Below are 19,926 nucleotides of genomic sequence, written 5' to 3'. Positions count from 1 at the left end.
GAGTTTGTATTTGGTTCATCTGACAACCTCTCCAGAATTATTTTTTATTTATTCCTTACATGTTCATAGAAAAAAAAAAAAAAATCAGAGCATTGCCAGCTAAGTCTTCTTTAGCACCTTTATCACAGGACAGAGATTCAAGTGTCTATACTGTTACTAAGGCTGATTGTTCACATTTAAAAATAATTAAATTATTGAAATATTACTGGTATTAAACATGCTGAACTAATTTTTAGTCATTTCATAGTACTGTCGTAACACTAGAATTGCATTTGGATTATAATTAAGCTCCATATGTATTGAAAAACAATTCACTGTAACCAAAATCACTGCATTTTGGTTAAAATTAGTCACCACAATGAGAACCACAGTACTTTACTGCAGATCACACACCACTGAGAGACATTATTGCTTTTAGCTCATTTGACATACACAAACCTCAGCATTTTCTCTATGCAGCAGAGCAGTAGATTGCATTAAAAACATCTGGAAACCCAGTCTGAGTGCTACCAATACAGCATCTTTTACAGTGCTCCAGGGGACACATTTAATTAACTGCCTGAACTAGGAGCTCTAAATAACTTATTAATTACTATATTTATATATTATATTATATTATATTATATTATATTATATTATATTATATTAATCAGCAACTAATTAATTAACTGTAAATGCACTTATTGGAGTACTTTTCACCTTTTTTGTAATTTACCTACTTCAGTGGATGCAGGTTGGGTTCCCTTTACAAAGGATGTTCTGATGTCTTAAAACAGTTATTTTGACCATGTCATTAATACAGTCATTGAGGCACCTTTTAGAGATACAACAGCTAAATCTATGCATACAATGAACACCGATTCCCATCATTTCCCTTCTGCCTATGCTTCCATGCCTATGAGCATCCATGACAGAGGAACTGCGGGCTGCCCCAGACCAGGTCCAACAGGGTGACCCACTGCTGGCTAGTAAACAGGTGCCAAGACAGAGTAATGAAACTCCACCAAAGACGAGAGGACTCTCAAGCTGTTAAGATCCACATGGATTTATTGAAGGAGAGGCAGAGGACAGGGGAACAGGAACAGGGAGACAACCTCACATGAAGGGGAAGGCTACAAGAGAAACTGGGGAAGGAGGGGCCAGGGTATTTAACTGGGGAAAGATCGGCCTGTTTAAGGTATAAACTGCCCAATGATGGAAAGGTTCAGGGGAGGAGCAGGGATGGGGTGACATGAACAGGACCAATGAGGGAGAAGGGAAGGAATGGTTTTCTGAGGGAACCAATGGGGGAACCAAAAACAGGGAATTTTCTGGAATTGAGGAGACTACAACAAATGATAGCCATACACTCATTTACATGAGGGAGCAGTGAGCTCTGGGAAAATGCCCTGCCTTAAACAATTGCAGTCTCCCAGGGCATTCCTGAATTGGTCTCCCCAGGGGCACCTCCCACATCTCCCCCTTTTCTGTTTATTAAATAAACGTCCCCCAAAGTCTTTACAAGGGTCCTTTTAAAAAAAACGTCAGGGCGATGGACACTATGAAAATTTTAAGATCCACAACAATCCTTTAAGGATTGAGGCCACCCACCCAGAGTCACCCCACTGTGTGAACATTTTATTCATGATGTCTATAGCCCGACTTTCTGTCTTGATGTTTTCCACTTGTGTCCGGATGTGCTCTTCAAAGAGATGTTAAAACAACATAGTCCCTCAAAGTCTTCACAACTGTGGCCATGGGCTAGTAATAAAAAATTGATGGTGGCTCTGTTTTGCAGTGTGGCATGCCTGGTGGTTTCCTCGTCCACCAAGAGACCTGATAAGGCGGCGGATGTGGCATTGGCCTGCTTACTAAGCCAACAACCTAGGTGAGAAAGCTCACTGAGGGCCTTGACTGTTGCATACCATGGCAGAAATATAGATGCAGCCACCATCTTAGACGTAACCCAATTATATATTTGGGGATCACAATTGGGCTCAAATTGACTGTAGGATCTCTTTTTGTGTGCCAATTGTCTCTCCCTCTTCCAATCAAGAATTTGGGTCTTGTTGGGTGTCAGAGTAGTAATCTGGCCAAGGCTACAGGGACGCCCTTCAATCTTAGAGGGGATCCCAGCCCATACACTGTCATTGCAGATAAGAAACACTCCCTTGGGGAGCTCCCTGGGAAACAAAGAGGACTCGGACAATATATCACTGGTGTAACTGCACCACTTGATCATATATGTTTTGTTGTAGGGTGAGACATTTTTGTTCCTAAAGCCTTGTAGCTGTTGCCAATCTTTGAGTGAGGGTTTTTATTTAAATATGTCACCCTTGAGGAGCCCAGTAAGTCCAATTCCTGGGGCTCCTGTGGTGCCATGTGACAAAATCCTCGTCCAATTGTCCCAGCAGTCTACAGGGTTGGGTTTCCTACCTACATAAGGGTGGTCCCCTTGTGACAGGGAAACTCCCACAAGACATGTAGAAAGTAGGTCCTCCACACTGCCCATGGCCATGCAGAAGTTATCCTGTTTGAGGGCCTTTGCAAGTTTGATCCGGATGTTTTCTTTGGGCTGTGGAACAAACCATCCTTCTACTGCTTGAAACCACAGAAAGATGATGAGTACGGTGGCAGCAATCCAAGTGCTCTGGAGTGCCTTAAGATGGTATCGCCAGGGCTGGTGTCAGCAGTGTGGCCATTGCTCTTCCAGATGCACTCCAATATACAGATTTCAAGGGGAGGGACTTGTCCACGCGGTGAGCTTGGCGGGACTTCAGGGCATCAGCGACTCTCTCTAGGGCTCCACAGGTGTCCGGTGTTAATTCACGCAGGGAGATCAGGTCACCATCTCCTCTCAGAAGATTAAAATGTGGTGCTGGTTCCTCCGTGGTTAGTCCCAGGAGAGGTCCGATCCACGTGATGGTTCCGCAGATCTGCTGAATGTCCCAAAGCGTAGCAAAAAACCTTCCAGATCCTGGAAAAGAAAAAGATTTTGTGGAGAAATTCAATCAAGTTTTGGATAATGATGAGAAACTTAGGTCCCAGCTTGAACTGTTAATTAGCCCTACATGTTCTTGTAAATGTCTGTGTGAGGGAGATAGCCCGGAAACTTGCAAATCCTAAGCAGCCAACAAATCTTTTTCTGAAAATGGTCAAATTTCTTTTGGAAAGAATTGCCCCTGTACATATTGACTCAGAAGCCGTTAGTGCACTAGCAAAATTAATGAATAAATCCATAGAGGGGACAGCTGATGATGAAGAGAGGGTGTAAGTTCTGATATTCCTATTCATGCAGGACTTGAAATTCTCAAGGTTCTGTCCTTCACACATCCCTCATTCCACTCTGCAGAGACCTATGACTCTCTACTGCAGCACCTTAGGATGGAAGATGATACAGTAGCTGAGGTAGCCGTACAGATTTTCAGGAAGATGGGTCACAAAATAGAATCAGATGTGCCATACATAAGATAAACACTAATTCCGATTTTGCATCAGAAAGCAAAAAGAGGCAATCCTCATCAGGCAAAACAAGCTGTTCACTGTATACATGGCATATTTTTAAATAAAGAAGTACAACTTGCATAGATCTTTCAGCCTCTTAGTACAAGTTTGAATGCTGATGTACCAGAACAGCTTCTAACTCCCTTGTTCTCTTTGGGTCATATTTCTATGTTTGCTCCAGACCAGTTTGCTTCTCCAATGAAATCTGTTGCTGCAAATTTCATTGTGAAAGATCTCCTAATTAATGACAGGTCAACACGTAAGAAAAATGGAAAATTGTGGTGTCCAAATGAAAAAGTCTCTGCAGAAGTACTAGCAAAGGAATATATGGCAATCTTTGCTTTGTATGCCAAAGACCCTGTGAAGGAGAGGCAGAGGATGGGAAACTAGGAACAGGGAGACAACCTCACATGAAGGGGAAGGCTACAAGAGAAACTGGGGAAGGAGGGGCCAAGGTATTCAACTGGGGAAAGATCGGCGCGGTTAAGGTATAAACTGCCCAATGACGGAAAGGTTCAGGGGAGGAGCAGGGATGGGGTGACATGAACAGGACCAATGAGGGAGAAGGGAAGGAATAGTTTTCTGAGGGAACCAATGGGGGAACTGAAAATAGAGAACTTTCTGGAACTGGGGAGACTACAACAAATGATGGCCATACACTCATTTACATGCGGGAGCAGTGAGCTCTGGGAAAATGCCCTGCCTTAAACAATTGCAGTCTCCCAGGGCATTCCTGAACTGCTTTCTGCAGGGACACCTCTCACGGGAAACAATGCTTTTTGATACATCAGCTTGAAGTCATGCTGCAGCCAGTTACAAGGGAGGCTGTCTTTTGAGTTTAGAGGTAAAAGAATAACTGCCCCTCTCTGGATTTTGTGACCTGATTTCACTTTCCTGTGCATGCCAAATAGACTACTGCGTAACACTGAGTGAATGACAAATTAGCATTTCCCTTTTACTGGTTTCCTATCTCCATCCTTCCACTCTCCATCTTCTCCCAGAACTCCCACTGGGTTCAAACCACTGAGTTGAAGTACTTCCTTGCGGCAGTTTACCAGCAGGAGTGTCTGTCACATGCGTGGACTCGCATGCACAGCTCTTCTGGAGCTGCTTCAATTCTGCATACTGAGTATGCTGGCCAATTTTTAGTAGTGATTATTGCCATAAAGCTATTTATAGCAATTGTGAAGTGGTTAATATTGTTTTCATTCAATTTCTGTTTGTTTGAATTCAGAATCGTGGATCTACAGTTCCAAGCCCTGCTGCATCTTTATGGGACTTTAAGTTATATTAAAGTTGATGAGCTCTGGACGCTCCAGCTAGCCGGCTCCCGGCTCTTCCCGCCAGCGGCAGCCCCGAGCGCGCTGCGCCAGGGCCTCAACCGGGACGGGGATGGGCCGGGGCGGGGGCGGTGGTCGGTACAGCGGGTACCCCGGGGCGGCGAAGGCCGGCGTGGGCCAGCGGGGCAGGGGCAGGTGCGCAGCGGGCGGCGGTGGCGGCAGGCGCTGCTGACGGTGCTGCCCGGGGATTATCGGCGGGCGCCGGCCGGCCCCGCTTTTGCTGCGCCCGCTGCCGGCCCGAGCGCGGGGGCCCGCCCGGGGACAAAGGGCGGAGCGAGCCGGGGCCGGGGTCGGGGTCGGGGTCGGGGCCAGGGCGGGCTCCGGCTCCGGCCACTGCCGCCCACACAGGGCACCTTCCCCAGCCATGTCCCCCAACTACATCCGGAGCTTCTCGGAGGGATGTGTGAGTACGCGACCCCTTTTGGGTCCGGCCCCAAACCGCGCGGGGGTCGCGCCGCGCCCCCGCCCCGCACGGGCTGCGGGGCCCCCGCCCGCCTGCTCTCCCGGCCCGGCACGGCGGGGCGGGCGGCCGGGGCGGGGAGGCAGTTGCCCCTCTGGGGAAGCCGAACTGTTAATTTGCGGGAATAAGTACGGCTCTAAGCATAGTTAGGTTTGATGGTGGCACGGCGGTCCGTGCTTTGCCATCACCTGACGTTATGTGAATGAATCAGTACAACAGCAAAACGAATAGACTTTGGGTCGAAGCGCTCAGCTCCGTCTGGCGCCTTCTGCAGCAGTGGAATACAGATGAAGGCACTGAAACAAATGAACTGGCAAGTGCTAGAGAAATTAACGTTTATGTAAAGTTCGTAGCATTGTATTATTAAGAATATTATTTTGTTAGAGGGCTACTGCACCCTTCATAGGCACACTGTCTTCTTTAAAGCAAGTAGAATAAAATAAATATTCTGGATAATGAAAAAGAGCTAGTAGACCTCCAACAATAACACTGTTCATTTTTGGTTTTTTATGTCGAATGAACCCTCTGATTTGCAGCTCAGGCCGCCAACAGTAATTGGACAATTCCACACTCTTTTTTTTGGCTCAATTCGAATGTTTTTCCTTGGTGTTTTGGGCTTTGCTGTTTATGGAAATGAGGCCTTGCATTTCAGCTGTGACCCAGACAAGAGAGAGGTTAATCTTTTTTGCTACAACCAGTTCAGACCTATAACTCCTCAGGTAATTATATTTTTCTGTTTTTTTTTTCATGGCAAAAATCCAATGTGAAGCAAGTAAACTGCAAAAACTAAAGCATAATTGTTCCATATAAGTACTGACTATGCTAATTATCACTAGCTTTTTTCATTAGTATTTTCCTTTTAATATCCCTTTAGCTGTGACTAAATACGGAGCTGTGTTTCCTGTCCTTCCAAAATGATACTTATGTTTCAGAACCCAACTAAACTTTTCAAATCAAAATATCACTGCTTTTTACCTTTATTGTCATCTAAGCTTTTATACATTTGATATATATTAAAAACAGACTTGCAAAATGTTATGATATGCATGTGTATTAGCTGTTCCAAAGCAGTTGTAAATGAGCTGACAGGTACATTTCTGCTACATTTTAGGTATTCTGGGCATTACAGCTGGTGATTGTACTGGTACCTGGAGCCATTTTTCACCTTTATGCTGCTTGTAAGAGCATCAAACAGGAAGATATTCTCCAAAAGTCATCCTACACTGGTTTTTATATTTTCTCTGTTTTCTTAAGGATTGTCCTTGAAGTTGTGGCTTTTTGGCTTCAGATTCAGCTCTTTGGTTTCAAAGTGAATGCAATCTACATGTGTGATGTGGGAGCACTGGATAAAAAGTTTAACATTACCCGATGCATGGTGCCAGAGCACTTTGAAAAGACAATCTTTCTTATTGCAATGTACACATTTACTGTGATTACAGTGATCCTGTGTGTTGCTGAAATTTTTGAGATCTCATGTAGAAGGCTAGGTTTCTTAAAAACTCAGTGATGTCAACTCACACTCATTTACTGCTCTGTCCACCTGCAGTTTTGTAACAATGATTTCAAACCACAGCAGAAAAACATCTTCTGCCCTCTATGCAGTGCTGCAGAAAAGACCCACACTCATGATTACTGAGACAGAATAGTCACTTGACACAGACTCCTCATCTAAAAACTTGCACACTATGAAAATAATCTTTGTTTCCATCTCAAGGTCAAAGGCACTAAAATCTCCAAGAGCAGTATATTTTCATGACCTGCCACCTATGATAGTTCTGCCTCCAGAGGAGTGTCTGTGTTTGAGGAAGACGGTTATTTATAAACACACTTCTATTCGCAGCTTTTCTGAACACATGCCATCTGAGTTAATAAGGCCATTGCCCTTCTAGGAAAAATTGCAAATTTTTTACGTGTTCTTATGGCTTGAGACTTGAACAATAATAGTGGATACTCTCTGGGTACCAGCAAGCATTCAAACATCTTCCCAAGAAGTGCCACTGAGATGCAGCCTGCAACTCAGCCCCCAGGGGCAGACTCTTGGTCAGGCTGTGGTGACAACATATCCATGGATACCAGCTTACTTTGCAGATGCTCAGCTACTGTAACCTGCTGGCTCAGAATCTCCTTTTAAAAGTGAGACAGTAGTATGGTATTCATTGTGCTGACTGCAACGCCTCATTGTGTTTTGGCTTACCATGGAGAAGATTTTTACCAATTTAGTATTGATCACATTTTGAAGGAGGAAAAGGGCATTTTAACAATTTTGCATAAGCGTCTTCAAAGTGTCAATCTTGGAGAAAGCATTTCCTAGGCCCAATCATAATTTGATTTCAATGCGTTTTGCTTGTGTGTGACTGCAGAATTGGGCCCACAGAATTTTCTGCTGTTTGTATCACATCTAACTTTTTCTTGCTCTGACTGAAATAACAGTTGGAATAACAATAGCAAGCTGCTGGAATAACAGTTAAAAAAGAATTCTGCATATTAAAATTATTTGATGAAGTAAGTGTATTGGGTTAGGTTAGGACTTAAACTTTTTATAGGCATCAAATGTTTTTTTGTGCAACAGCTTCTTCTTAAGGTCTAATAAGTATATTAAATTTAGAAGTGATTTCCTTGTGATGAAGTGAAATAAAGGAAAGAAAATAGATTTCAGAATCAGAAAGGAGGAGGTAGTTTCCTGTATAAAATTATACAAATAGCTATAATAACAATCAAACATTTTCCATCTGTTTTTCAAACATAAAAAGCTGAGATCCTGATAACATAATTTGGGCAATTTCAGAAATATTTTAAAAATTCTGGAAAAATTATTACCAACTGTTTTACCATGAAGTGTTATAGTTAATAACTCCCAAACACAGTTGAATTATCATAGCCTTGTAATTCTCACCCACAAAAGTAAACCTGCTAAATAAATGGAACAGCAAGTTTTAGGTGTTTTGGATTTGATTGAATCTGTGCCATTTAAAACAAAGTGGGCTACAACTAGACGTGTAGTTTTCTATATATGCTGATGAAGAACAAAACGAAGTATTTAAATACATTTGCTATATTAAAGCATTAATATTATTTTTTCCCTATGGAAATAAGTTATATGTTATCTTAAATGTCCAGTCAAAGATATCAGCTTTATGCAATATTAAACTAATTATTTTATATTTCCAAGCATTGCAAGTGAAATAAAAATCACTGTGCTGACTTCTTGTTTGCATAATATGCCATGTTCTTTGGTTGATACATGTTTGTTTTCACTGTATATGTCAATATACATCTGGAATTATTCTTTCAAATTGAAACTTGTAACAGGTAAAAAAATTATTTATAAAAACATACAAACTACTAAGAAAAATAATTTACTTTCATTTGCTAGGTACAGTTGTTACCAATGGTACACTTCATCAGTTATTTGTATAATAATAAAATAACTTAATCACAACCTTGTCAGTATTTCCCTGGTGCTCAATATGTCATTGCTTGTAGTTCTTCTTTAAATTTCCAAACACTTCAGAAGGGTCAGAAGAGTGCCAAAACCCACAAACCCTCAGGAGTACTTTAAGTTCTTGTTACCATCAAGAGCCTTGGAGAACAAGTACTGGGATGGGACTGTCTGAGGATCCCTGGAGTGCTTTAGGAGCTGCGTTACTCACCACCATGGCCTTTCTCTTTGTGGTCAAATTCTGGAACATATTAAAAATTATCCTTCTTCTAAATCAGATACACTGATTTTTTTTTCTGCATTTCCTGTGGAGTTAAAATTGTCAAATTCCTCACTCTTTAATTAAAAAAAAAAAAGTGCATTATTGCCTTTTACTGCAAATGTTTTTCTATGCCTGATTCTGCCATTAGTTTCTGGAACACGTTGATGGAGATACTATGTCCATGTAAAGAAATCATTTCCCCATGGATGTCAACACTTCTCTTTCCTATATTTGCCATTTGTTTTCCTGGTGCTCATTGTGTTCTCAAGTGAGTATAAACTTTCCTTTTGCTTAGTCTTCCAAACTCCCACCACTTTCATCATTTACAGTTTTCTATCAGCTTCCTTCCACTCTTACTCCCTCCGAGACTGACATGCCTTCATGCATTTCTCAGTGTTGAGCTGATTTTTGCTCAAAGGCTTAGCAAGTATTTGAGACGATCATAAGGCTTTTTTGTTTTGTTTTGTTTTTGCCATTAAAAAGGAATTTATAATACAGCCGGGGATTCTTTGATTCAATTCTATTTCTTTACACAGTGAACATGAAGTCCTGTCTCCCAGAACACTGAGGAAGCATTTTGTTGCTTATATCAGGTTCACACTGTAAGTGCTTCTTTGACTTTTTCATTGTTTTCCACCATACTCTAGCCACCTAATTTTCACAGAGAGCACTCAAAGCAATCCCCAGCTCATGTGTTTGCAGTCAGTTTTGTCTCTAGTCAGACATCATGACCATTTTCTTTCTCACATAACAAAGAGCTGTAATTGTGATGTGATTGCATTTACATCAAAGGTATAGCTGCTCTGGGCCAGCTATACCTTCCTACCAGCTTCTAGTATAGCACCACAGCATCCCAGTCCTGTAACCACTCCTTGTTCTATTCCTTTCATGGATTCCTCTCTTCTGTTCAGACATCATTTCCCTTCTGTTCCCTTTCTGGCACACTCCCATGTCAGCAATGAGACAATGCAGCCACCTCTCCTACACTGTGCCTCCCTCCAACATGCACCCTTCCTTATGCCCTGGAGCACTGACATTCTCTTCCTTCGCAAATAGATGCTTTGAGATCAAGAAGAGGTTTGGCAAAAGGGCTACCTAAAAGAAATGTAAAAATAGTTTTAACTATGCCATCAGAATGAGGTGATAGACACTAAAATAATTTACATTGCAACTTTTGAGATCCATTTGAAACCATTTTGCTTCAACAGTTCACATTTCTTGTGCTGTTCTTATCCCCTCTCTGCAAAACCAGAAATCCCTGGCGGTTCCTCTGAGGAAAACTAATCTGGGAAGTGGTGATCCTATGAGATGCATGTTCCAGGGCTGACAGACTTTCTGATAGCTGCCAGGAAGCAGCCCAGTCCTATTAGCTAGGCCATGGTAGTATTGCAAAATGTGGAATAATTTACATTTTCTTAAGAAAGGATTTTCTTTGATGTTTAATCTTCGAATACTTTCAAGCTTAATCAAGGGAGATTTAATCTGTGAAAACAGACAGACAGCAGCTAACAAGCAAGCTTTAACCGATGTCCAAGTGTTAGAAAAACAAATCACTTGGTAGTAGAATTGCCTTGTTTACCAGATTTACATTGTTTGCCAGGTTTAGAGCTTGACATCCTTCATCCATCTCAGACCCTGGGGGAGGTTAACAAAGCTTGGGAAGAAGAATGCCCACCGGTAATTGACACAAGGAATGCAGAATTTACAGGCCACAGGGCCTTTGGCAGAACTCACAAAATAAGGAAGAAACTAATTAGACCGCTCAGCTACTGTGCTGCAATCAGCTCTGACTGGGTAAAAGGTGATTCTGGCAGGGGGAAATCCTGGCCACCAACTCATGGACCAGTGACCCAAGAAACCGAGTGACTCAAATAAGAAAGCCTAACATGCTCACTAATCAGCAGAAGAAGCAAGAGAATCATTAACTAACAGAATAGAGAAAACTAATAAGAGAACTATTGCTCTCTTATTAAAAAACAAAGCAGCCTGTTTGCTAAAATGTATAAATAGTAAAGTGCTGATAGTTGGCGTGCTTGATTTATGGAATACCCCCAAACATCCAGGCTCACACCACTCTGAAATGAACAATCAGTATCTCGAGTGTGTATTTATTGTCTTGCTGCATACCAGGTAACTAATCCAATTTTTGCAGACGAGTTTTTGGAGATGAAGGCAGAGGCCCAGAAGTAAAGGTACAGCTCAGACCCCAAGGGCCTCACGGGCCTTAGCAAGCCTTGGCGCAGCCCATTGAGAAGGAGTTTCAATCTGAGAAGGGATTTTACTTGCAGGCGTGCCTGCAAAGGCCAGGTCTGCACAGCTCTCTGGGCTGTCCTGCCAGAGGAAGGGAGGCAGAAGGGACGGGGAGGGCATCACTGCTGAGCCCTGGCAGCCGGTGAGCCAGGGAGCGGCCCCGACCGCCCCCAAGTCCCAGCCCTTCCTCACGGCCGCTGTAGGGCGCGTTTCAAGCACTAAGGGGCCGCGAAGGTGGCGTTTGAGGCTGTAGGTCCCCACAGACAGACGGACGAATGGACAGACGGACGGACAGCCCCGCCCGCCCCCTCCTGGCCGGCAGGGGGCGCTCCCCGCGCGCCGCCGCCCGCCCGCCCACGGCGCCCGCGCCGGAAGCGGAAGCGGCGCGCGCCAGCCCCGGGAGCGAGACCCGCGAGACCCGCGCGCCGCCGCCCGCGCCATGGCGGCCCCGGCGCTGCCCCCGCTGCCGCCGCAGCTCAAGAGCATCCAGCACCATCTGCGGACCGCGCAGGAGCTGGACAAGCGCGAGCCCGTGGTGGCGTACTACTGTGAGTGAGGAGGCGGCCGCGGCGCCGTCCCGCCGGGCCCGGCCCGGCCGCCGCCGCACCGGGCGGGGCGCTCCTCCCCTGCCCGCCCGGCATGCCCGTGGGTGCGCGGGGCGGGGGAAGGCCCCACCTCTGGGCGGTGCGCGGTGGTCGCGGCGTGCTTGGGCTGCCGCCGCGGCCCCGCCCGCCTTTCCGCCCCTCCGTGCCTGCGGCGTTCAGCCGGTTCCGGCTGCCCGGCCGCCTGCGGGCACGGCGCCGTGTACAGTGGTCCTGATGGGACACTCCTAACCAGTACGGCAGGAAAGAACATTCAACAAGTTCCTCAGAGTTTTTGTGTTCTCCTGAAAATACCTCCCTTCTGTCATGTGTAACCCTGAATGAGTATTTTTGAGTTTGAGACTCTTTAGTGATGATAGAAGCTTTCATTTTCTTGCCGATGAGGCTTTGTCACTTTCTCGGAGTTCTCGGAGGGAGTGGTTTGCTTTTTTGTGTGCTCCTTCGCTGAAATGAACACAGCAAAACCTTACTGTAAAACTTGCAAATTAATATGTAGATTTTTCAAGCTGATGTGGTTTCTAAGCTAATGGTTGTCAGCATGGACTGTGAGCCTTTTTAAAAGATTTTGCGTAGTGAATTAAGAAATACAAGCTTGCTGTTAGTCTTAAATTTCTGTTACAGTTAAGCCACACTTGTAAAGGGGTCCAAGACTAGCAGATCACCAGTAATATATGTTTATGTTGTTGATCAGTCACCCTTAAGGAAAAGGAAGATTGGTCATCACAGGATTGGTATTTTTATTGAGATACGAGGTCATTCGAGGGGTTACTTGGCTTGTCTTCAAGAAGAATTAAATAAAAAATAGCTGTAGAACTAGTTTTTTCCTCGTAAGGTGATCTTATTGTACAGGAATGAATTAGTGAAATTCAGGTTTCAGATAGTTCTGAAAAAACTGCTGTCTGAGAATAATTTGTGAAGAATAATTTTACCTTTTCTGTGTTACACAGGAATAGTGTGCTAATGTGGAAAAGTGCAGCCCGGAAGGTGAGGTAGCCACATATTAGAACACTGGGTGTTCTCAGTAGTACTCGCTCTTTATTTACTGGGAAAACACAGGACAGGTGACACTGTGAGGCAGGAAGCACCAGCTAGGTCAAGTTGCACTGGGATTTATTTTATTTTTCATTATTTCTTTGGATTTTTCTGTTAGCTGCAGTGCATTGTCTGGCTATACAAGAGAAAGACATGCATTAGTGTAGGTGATAAAATATAAGTCTCTTCTAAACCAGAAATGTTTCAGTGTACGATCTCCACTTTTCTTTGTCTTTTACATTCTGAAACTTAGGTCTTAGTATAGAGGAAAAAAATGCCTGTGTTGGATAATTACAATTTTCTGTAGATTTGCCTTCTCTATCCTAAGTAGTGTGATTTTTTTTTTTTTTTCCATATGGCTACTTCAAAACATCTGGTTCATTACTGAATATAGCAAAGACTATATTCTACCGGTATCTGTTTAATTACAGTATTACATAAAGTAAAATGCATTGACACCTCTTTTTTTACTTAGGTCTTGCTCCGTTCCTTTGGTTTTTTTAATACACAAAGGAGAAGAATTTGTTTTCACTTGTATTCCACTGATGACACTTATTTCCTCCCATGTTGGATGAGTTTGTCTGGATTGACAGAAATGCAGTACTCGTGTTCCGTAGTTGTTTTTTTCTTCATTTGGTTCTGGCTTTGAAGCAAAAGTAAGGTTTATGAAACATTAATTTTTAACATCATGGGTTTGGCATAATTACATGGAATCCCAAAATATTAATTATTAATATTGCTACTGTCAAAAAAAATGTACTGTACATACTCCTAGCACGCTATGAATAATGAAAGCTTTACTAAAAAGATAGATTTTTTAGAAGTGTAGAGCAGGGTATACATAAAGATTTCAGGATTCATTTCAGATAATGTTTTGAAAGTCATGTGGATTTATGTAGGGTTAAAGCAACGCTTTTCATTAGATGCTTCACTGAAAAAAGTTCACTGAAAAACGTGAGCATCTCTTTGTGGAGCCTTTGAAATAGGTTTCAGAGGAGCTCTGTACATTTTATATAATGTATTGTGTGGAAGGAGCAGAGTGAGGAATACTCTGTGTGTGCTAGAAAACTCTTACTGTGCAGTGTTCTCTGTGCTGGTGCTTCCCCGCCAGGCTTATCTGCAGGCACTTGCCTGGCACCCTGCATGTCCCAAAACCAGGGGGCTGGTGAGGCACAGCAGAGCACACCCTGAAGGGGCTTAGTGCTCTGTCACAAAGCTGCTTACGCAGCCACTCTGTGAGGGGATCCTTGGTTAGCTAGTGGATGTAACCATCAGTCTAAGCAGTGATGTGTTTATAGCTTTGGAATGTTGCCATAAGTGGTTCATACCCCGGAAAAAGCTTCAGTCACAATATTACTAATGTTGCCATGGCACAGTAATTTGCAGTATGGGCATATGTATGCTAGGTTTTGATATATCTTAATTTTTGTTAAATTTCATTTTTATATGTCTAATAATAAGACCTGTGACACAAATTAAGCAAGTGATCTCTGGCAAGATGTGTTTGCAGGATAAAATATTGCTTTCTATAGCTTAGCAATAAAATTTTCAGAGAAACTACTTACTGTTCTTGTTAATGTTTTTGTCTCTCATCATAGGTGCTGTAGGTGTACTCTTAAAGCTGGGAATTTATGTGACAGTTACATTATTTATTTGCCTTTTTTTTCCTCTTGTGTTGTAGTACATTTTGAACATTAGCTAGCATAAATTAGCTAGCACCCAAAGAAAATACTGTAGTCCTTATCTGGTCTCTCATTCCCAACCCTAGACTGCTTTAAAAGCGAATGTTGAATTAATTGTATGATGAAAGACAATAATAAGTTATTTTTCAGCCAGGCCAACTTAGTGCTGCTTAAACAGCTGTGTTCCCATACAGACAAAGAAAAGAAACAAGACGCAGTGGCTGGGAGCAAAGGCAGGACTCCCATTTTTTGTATTGCTGGTGTATGTTGATTTACAGAAACTAATTTAATTAACATTAAACTGTTTTACACAATATAAATAGCTACAGCAGGGATTATTTGTCTTTTTCAACTGCCACATAATTTTTCACATGACAAGTAAAATGCTGAACATTTGTGTTCTTGTACACTCTAACACAACACTTCTTGTTGTGGTACTTCCACATTGCAAAAATTGAAAAACTGATTAATTGTTGGTAATCCTGTGTAATCCTTTATTGTTCATTCTTAACTTCCTTATGTTAAAAATTTACTTGAATCTAACTGTTTGACTACTTTGAAATGTTATTTTGCAGACACAAGGAGGCAGGCTCTGATAAAAAAAATCTCTGGCCTGTAATAACTGAAGAAATCGTGTCTCCAGCTTTGGCATAAGAAGTTGCACTGATGAGTTGTTTATTTTTCATTTTACAAATTGCAAGGTTTGAGAGGTAGCTCTATCTTCCAAAAACTTCAAATTTAGAATTAAAAGCAAGATTTTCATTAATGACTGTTGTTTCAACCTTCTCTTTGCATTGTTAATCTCTTTGCAAAGATAAGCAGTAGTCTGTACTTACTGAACATTGATGTTCTAATTCAAAAGTATTGAGAGAATGCCAATGAGTTGCCAGAGAAGGACTGAGGTTTCATGAACAGTGTTTGAATAGTCAATAAATTCATGTGAGAAATAATGTTTCTAGTAACTTTCAAAAAGCAAAGTGTGGTGATTTTTGCTTTACAGTCTACTAAACATCAGAAAACAATAATGTAGTATCAGTAGGTATGATCTGTATAAAAGAGGCATGAAAAAATACTCAATTTTTAATTCTTGAGATGGAAAAGCATCAGAGAAATGCTTCCATACTCTTGTATGTACTCTTCCATACTCTTAACATTTGTGGTTTTGTGAGATCAAGTGAGAGAGAAAAGCAAAAGGCAGCTTTTATTCCACATCTAGTTGACAACCTCTTGAACCAAAAATAATTCAGCTTTTAACAGAAATATCCACCTGTTAAATGTGACTGGCTTGTCACTTTCAAGTGTAGTCAGACACCTGTGAAACAAGCTTCTCTCTGCATACAAATTATAAGAGTTTTTTAGTATCATTATTATGAAAGAACAGGACTGTGAAGTTTATGGCCAGACTAAAAATTCGAGAAATATAGTTACTGTGCAATTTTACAACTGAAATACCATTATTTTTTCCTTTGCCAATCCAATTAGTCCTTCTTGATGAAAATTACTAATAATGGTCAAATATTTTGATTAAGCTTTTCAATTATTCAATTTTTATTGTATCTTTGTGCATTTGGAATGACTAATTTTGAAGATGCATGTAATTAAGAAATATTAGTAAAATTAAAAGTAACTGGTATTTGCTGTATTTGGAGATATTCAGGACATACTTAGTGACCTCATTTATATTGGGACATTGTGGAATTGAACTGCCTAAAAAAATGTACTTGTAGAATTCCATATCTAATACGATCAAATATCTGAGCTTTCTAGTTTAAATATTTGTCTTTTGTACTAGTTTTATATAGTCCATTTGTAAAAGTACATTTTCCATATTCTCATATTGCTGGTGGCAGGAAACTTTTTTGTGGGCTACTAATACAACAGATGTTTTAAAGGTTTTTATTAGAGCTTGCATACAGAAGAATAGATTTAATCTGTTCTTTACTCAGGGTAAGTTAATATGTTTAAGTTGGATATTTAAGTAAATACCAATTTCATGGTATACTGTGACACTTGTTTTGATTCTGCTATGAGTACAAGCTAAATATTTTTCTCAATTTATACTTTTCCCTTTGCTTTCTATTTTTTTTCTGCTTTCAGTCAGTCTGTTTACTTGCTCTGATTATTTCAAAGATTTGTAACTGGGGAAGACTGTGCTGTTAAAACTGCTTTGTCTGTGGAGACATTCCTACCAAAAGAGTGGTAGAAATAACAAAGATAATTGCATAAACCCCACAATCCTTGAAGCAGACTGTAGGTAGTGGCAAAAATTAAGATGATATTAACTTAAATTAAGATGATATTAACTTAAGATGATTACCTATGTAATCAAAGCAAAGCCCTAAACAGCTTTGCTTTGATTACATAGGTAATATTTTTAAATAATCTGTTCTAACAGAGATAGGAATGAGAACATAGAGAACAAGTGTACTTCAGAGGGTGAAACCTTTTCTGAGTTACATGTATTTGTGTTGAACTCCTAAATTTCACTTGTATAGCGTAAATATACTAAGCTGCATTTTTCCACCATAAAGTTCACCATTTTTTGCTATATATTTACTCAACTTGAACCTCTGGAAGTAGAATTAACAACTGTCTTTTCCTGCCCGAGGTTTGCTGCTGTCTTTGAAGAAAGGATGCATCAACATCAGCATTCTGATTTGCAGAATCACAAAGTTGCTGAGGTTGGAGGATTTTGTACATCATCTTGTGCAGTGCCCTGCTCTGAGCATAATCACTAGGGCAGGTTGGTCAGGATTATGTGCAGGCAGTTTTTGAACATCCCCAGGGATGGTGTCTCCATGACTGCTTTACATGGACAGTAGAATATTTTTTTTATTTTTAAATAGGATTTCTTGTATTTAATTTTGAGCCATTGCTTCTCGTCCTGTCACTGGACACCACTGAGAAGGGTCTGGCTTTGTCTTCAGTCCCCGCTGTCACCCTCCTCTCAGTCAGGTATTTTACACATGGTGATAAAACCCTCTGATCCTTTGCTTTTCAAGACTTAAACAGTCTGAGCTCTCTGCCTTTCCTGGTGTGACATGCCCCTAGTTTTTCATCAGCCTTGTGGCTCTTCCCATGTCTTGTACAGGGAGCCCTGGGCTGCAGGTGTGCCACACCAGTGCTGAGCGGAACAGAAAGAACGCTTACCTCAACCTGCTGGCAGCACTTCTCCTAATTCAGCTGTGGATGTTGGTAGCCAGTATGGTCAGGAGTACACTTTGGAAGCTTATCTCATGGTCACCGAGGGTGCTTTGGTTCACCTCACAGAGCAGTTTAAAGACATGAAATAGGCTTCTTCCAGTTTAAACAAGAGGGTGTTTGAGATTTGCGCTCTAATCACTAAAAGCTGTTTTAGCTTCATGACTTGATCACAACTAATCCAGAGTAGCTACCTTCTATTCACATTCTAGAGATCTCAATTGCTATAAATCCTATTTAATGTAGTTTTTCTGTTTTAATTGGAAATATTTTTAATTGGAAATAGCTGTAAAGACCAGCTTTTAAAAATATGAGTAGTTTAAATATTGTAGAAAAGCTTATATACTCTTACTCAAATCTTACAAGACCAAAATAAGTCATTAAACCAGACTGAAGTGTGGTAGTGTAGAATACAATAATTTCCTGAGATTCATAATAGATATTACTATTTGTTTTGTCATCTAACCTTAATAGTTACCAGTTGTGTTTGTCATTGGAAATTCTGTTTCACCTATTTAGCATGTCTATAATTTCTTCTTATTATAGTTAGTGAATTGTAAGGGGAGTTACTCCAACATCAGGAGTTCTAAGGAGCAGTTGAGATCGTTTTGACTTAATAAAATTTGTCTAGCATGTAACATACTATCCTGTTATCCACTCATTTTCTTCAGTAACATTTAGAATACTATAGAAGGATCTGGGAGGACAAGAGGGTCTATCTTCTGTTGAGTTTCTTAACTATATTTTTGTAGTCTTAGTTTTCCCCACTTTTGCATTATATTTTTTTTTATTACAGATTTCCCCAAGTTAATTCTAGTTGAAAATAAGTGTTTGAAATTAATTTTGTTTCTCTGGAATCTTTGAATTCAGGCAACTTGGACTTAGCCATATAGAAATATATTTATGACACATTCATGTTTATGAGAACAAGAGTAATACATTTTTATATAAAAATGTTTCCATTAGTTTTGGATTCGAGTAGAATTCAATTTAATGTCTTTGTGGCCTTTGCATCCCACATTTGTATTCCAGCTGTTGACTTCCTGTACTGGGCATTTAACAAGTGTTTTTCTGTCAGTGGTTTGACAAAGGGATGTAGAATATGAATGAGTAATAAATTATGGCCTGGTAAAGGTTTTATCCCTTAATCAGAATCAAAATATTGCTAAAATTTATTGCAATGTTATTTGTTACTATTTTATGTCACTTTTTACTATCAAATGTCAAAAATATTAGAGTTGCTAATAATTTATTTTCTATGCTAGAGAATTAAATACACACAGGAAAAAAGTATAATCTTTTGATCCTGTTAGACCAGGAAAAAGAAAGATGGGTAGTAGGACAGAATTTAGAAGATAGAGAATCAACCTATTGTGCATACTTGTTGGCTGGAACTTTTGTTCTCCAGTATTTTTTACTTGGCACAAAGTTAGTTTAAAATGGGAGCGAGGGGAGTTTCAGTTGTTATCCAAACATAAATCTGGAGTAACTTACTGCGTATGAGGAATGAATGTCTGGCACATACTAGAGACAAAATACTTGCTCTGAAATTGTGCTGTGTATTAGCAAAGGAAAAATAACATGGTATTACGTGACATAAAGGCAGAGAAGTTTCTGTAAAACTCACTGTATAATTCCAGCCAGCACACCCACACTTAGTATTTACTGAACAAAGATTAAGGGCAGCAAATCAAGATGTATATTTTGTAGTTGTCTTGGCAAAACATTTTTGTGAGAATGATTACTTGCCAAGTCTTTATGAATTTGAAGATAAATGTCCTGTCTACAAACTCTGAGCAAACTCTCTTAGTTAATAATTGGCAAAACAGTTGTGTCTTTGTGTGCAAAATTACAAGTGACTTTAGCTCTGCTTCTGATGTTATTTAATATTTAAACATTAGCTCTCTGTAGCCTCCTTTACCTCCTTAGTACTTTAACTTCTGCACATACAGTACTACTTTGTTGGCCACATAAAATTATTTTTTTGCTACTTAGTTTGAATAGAGGGGGCAAAAACCAGTTGTATCTATTATAAAACTGGGTGCATAAAACAAAAAGGTGGAATAACTTCATTCATCTGTTCCCAGATATTCCAGATCATAATCATAAATAGTGAAGAGAGATAAGAAATACAGATCACTTAATTCCAAGATTGTTTACATTCTTCATATAAAT

The 19,926-nt window shown here is 40.7% G+C and overlaps 2 protein-coding genes across 8 annotated transcripts in view; both read left to right on the top strand.

Moving 5' to 3' along the window:
- The first annotated feature begins 691 nt into the window (after positions 1-691).
- Positions 692-8,722, top strand: GJE1 (gap junction protein epsilon 1). The gene is made up of 3 exons (XM_021553057.4): positions 692-5,226; positions 5,820-6,002; positions 6,395-8,722. The coding sequence occupies exons 1-3, from the start codon at positions 5,188-5,190 to the stop codon at positions 6,788-6,790; spliced, it is 618 nt and encodes a 205-aa protein (XP_021408732.2). The 5' UTR covers positions 692-5,187; the 3' UTR covers positions 6,791-8,722.
- Positions 8,723-11,605: 2,883 nt separating this feature from the next.
- VTA1 (vesicle trafficking 1) overlaps positions 11,606-19,926 on the top strand; it is a 37,461-nt gene continuing 29,140 nt past the window's right edge. For 3 of the 7 annotated variants that reach the window (XM_085575296.1, XM_085575293.1, XM_085575294.1), the window contains exons 1-2: positions 11,606-11,782; positions 15,126-15,260. Coding sequence is in view for 2 of the 7 variants with exons in the window: in XM_021553167.4 (XP_021408842.2) it covers positions 11,674-11,782 (109 nt within the window). In the remaining 5 variants the exon portion in view is untranslated. Of the gene's footprint in view, positions 11,783-13,343; positions 13,525-15,125; positions 15,261-19,926 lie in introns of all 7 variants that reach the window. The other 4 variants (XM_085575297.1, XM_085575295.1, XM_021553167.4 and 1 more) reach the window with 2 other exon arrangements.

The sequence above is a fragment of the Lonchura striata genome, chromosome 3, assembly GCF_050655825.1.
Source record: "Lonchura striata isolate lonStrDom1 chromosome 3, ASM5065582v1, whole genome shotgun sequence".
In the NCBI taxonomy this organism is placed as follows: domain Eukaryota; kingdom Metazoa; phylum Chordata; class Aves; order Passeriformes; family Estrildidae; genus Lonchura; species Lonchura striata.
Note: the sequence above shows the minus strand (reverse complement) of the source record. Positions and strands in the feature narration are given on the sequence as shown.

What these genes read in the sequence shown, in the direction of transcription:
- GJE1 (XM_021553057.4), top strand. Translation starts at nt 5,188, where the DNA reads ATGTCCCCCAACTACATCCGGAGCTTCTCGGAGGGATGT. An exon ending in GGAGCTTCTCGGAGGGATGT is followed by an intron (nt 5,227 to 5,819) that starts GTGAGTACGCGA and finishes TCTGATTTGCAG; the next exon opens with CTCAGGCCGCCAACAGTAAT. An exon ending in TCAGACCTATAACTCCTCAG is followed by an intron (nt 6,003 to 6,394) that starts GTAATTATATTT and finishes GCTACATTTTAG; the next exon opens with GTATTCTGGGCATTACAGCT.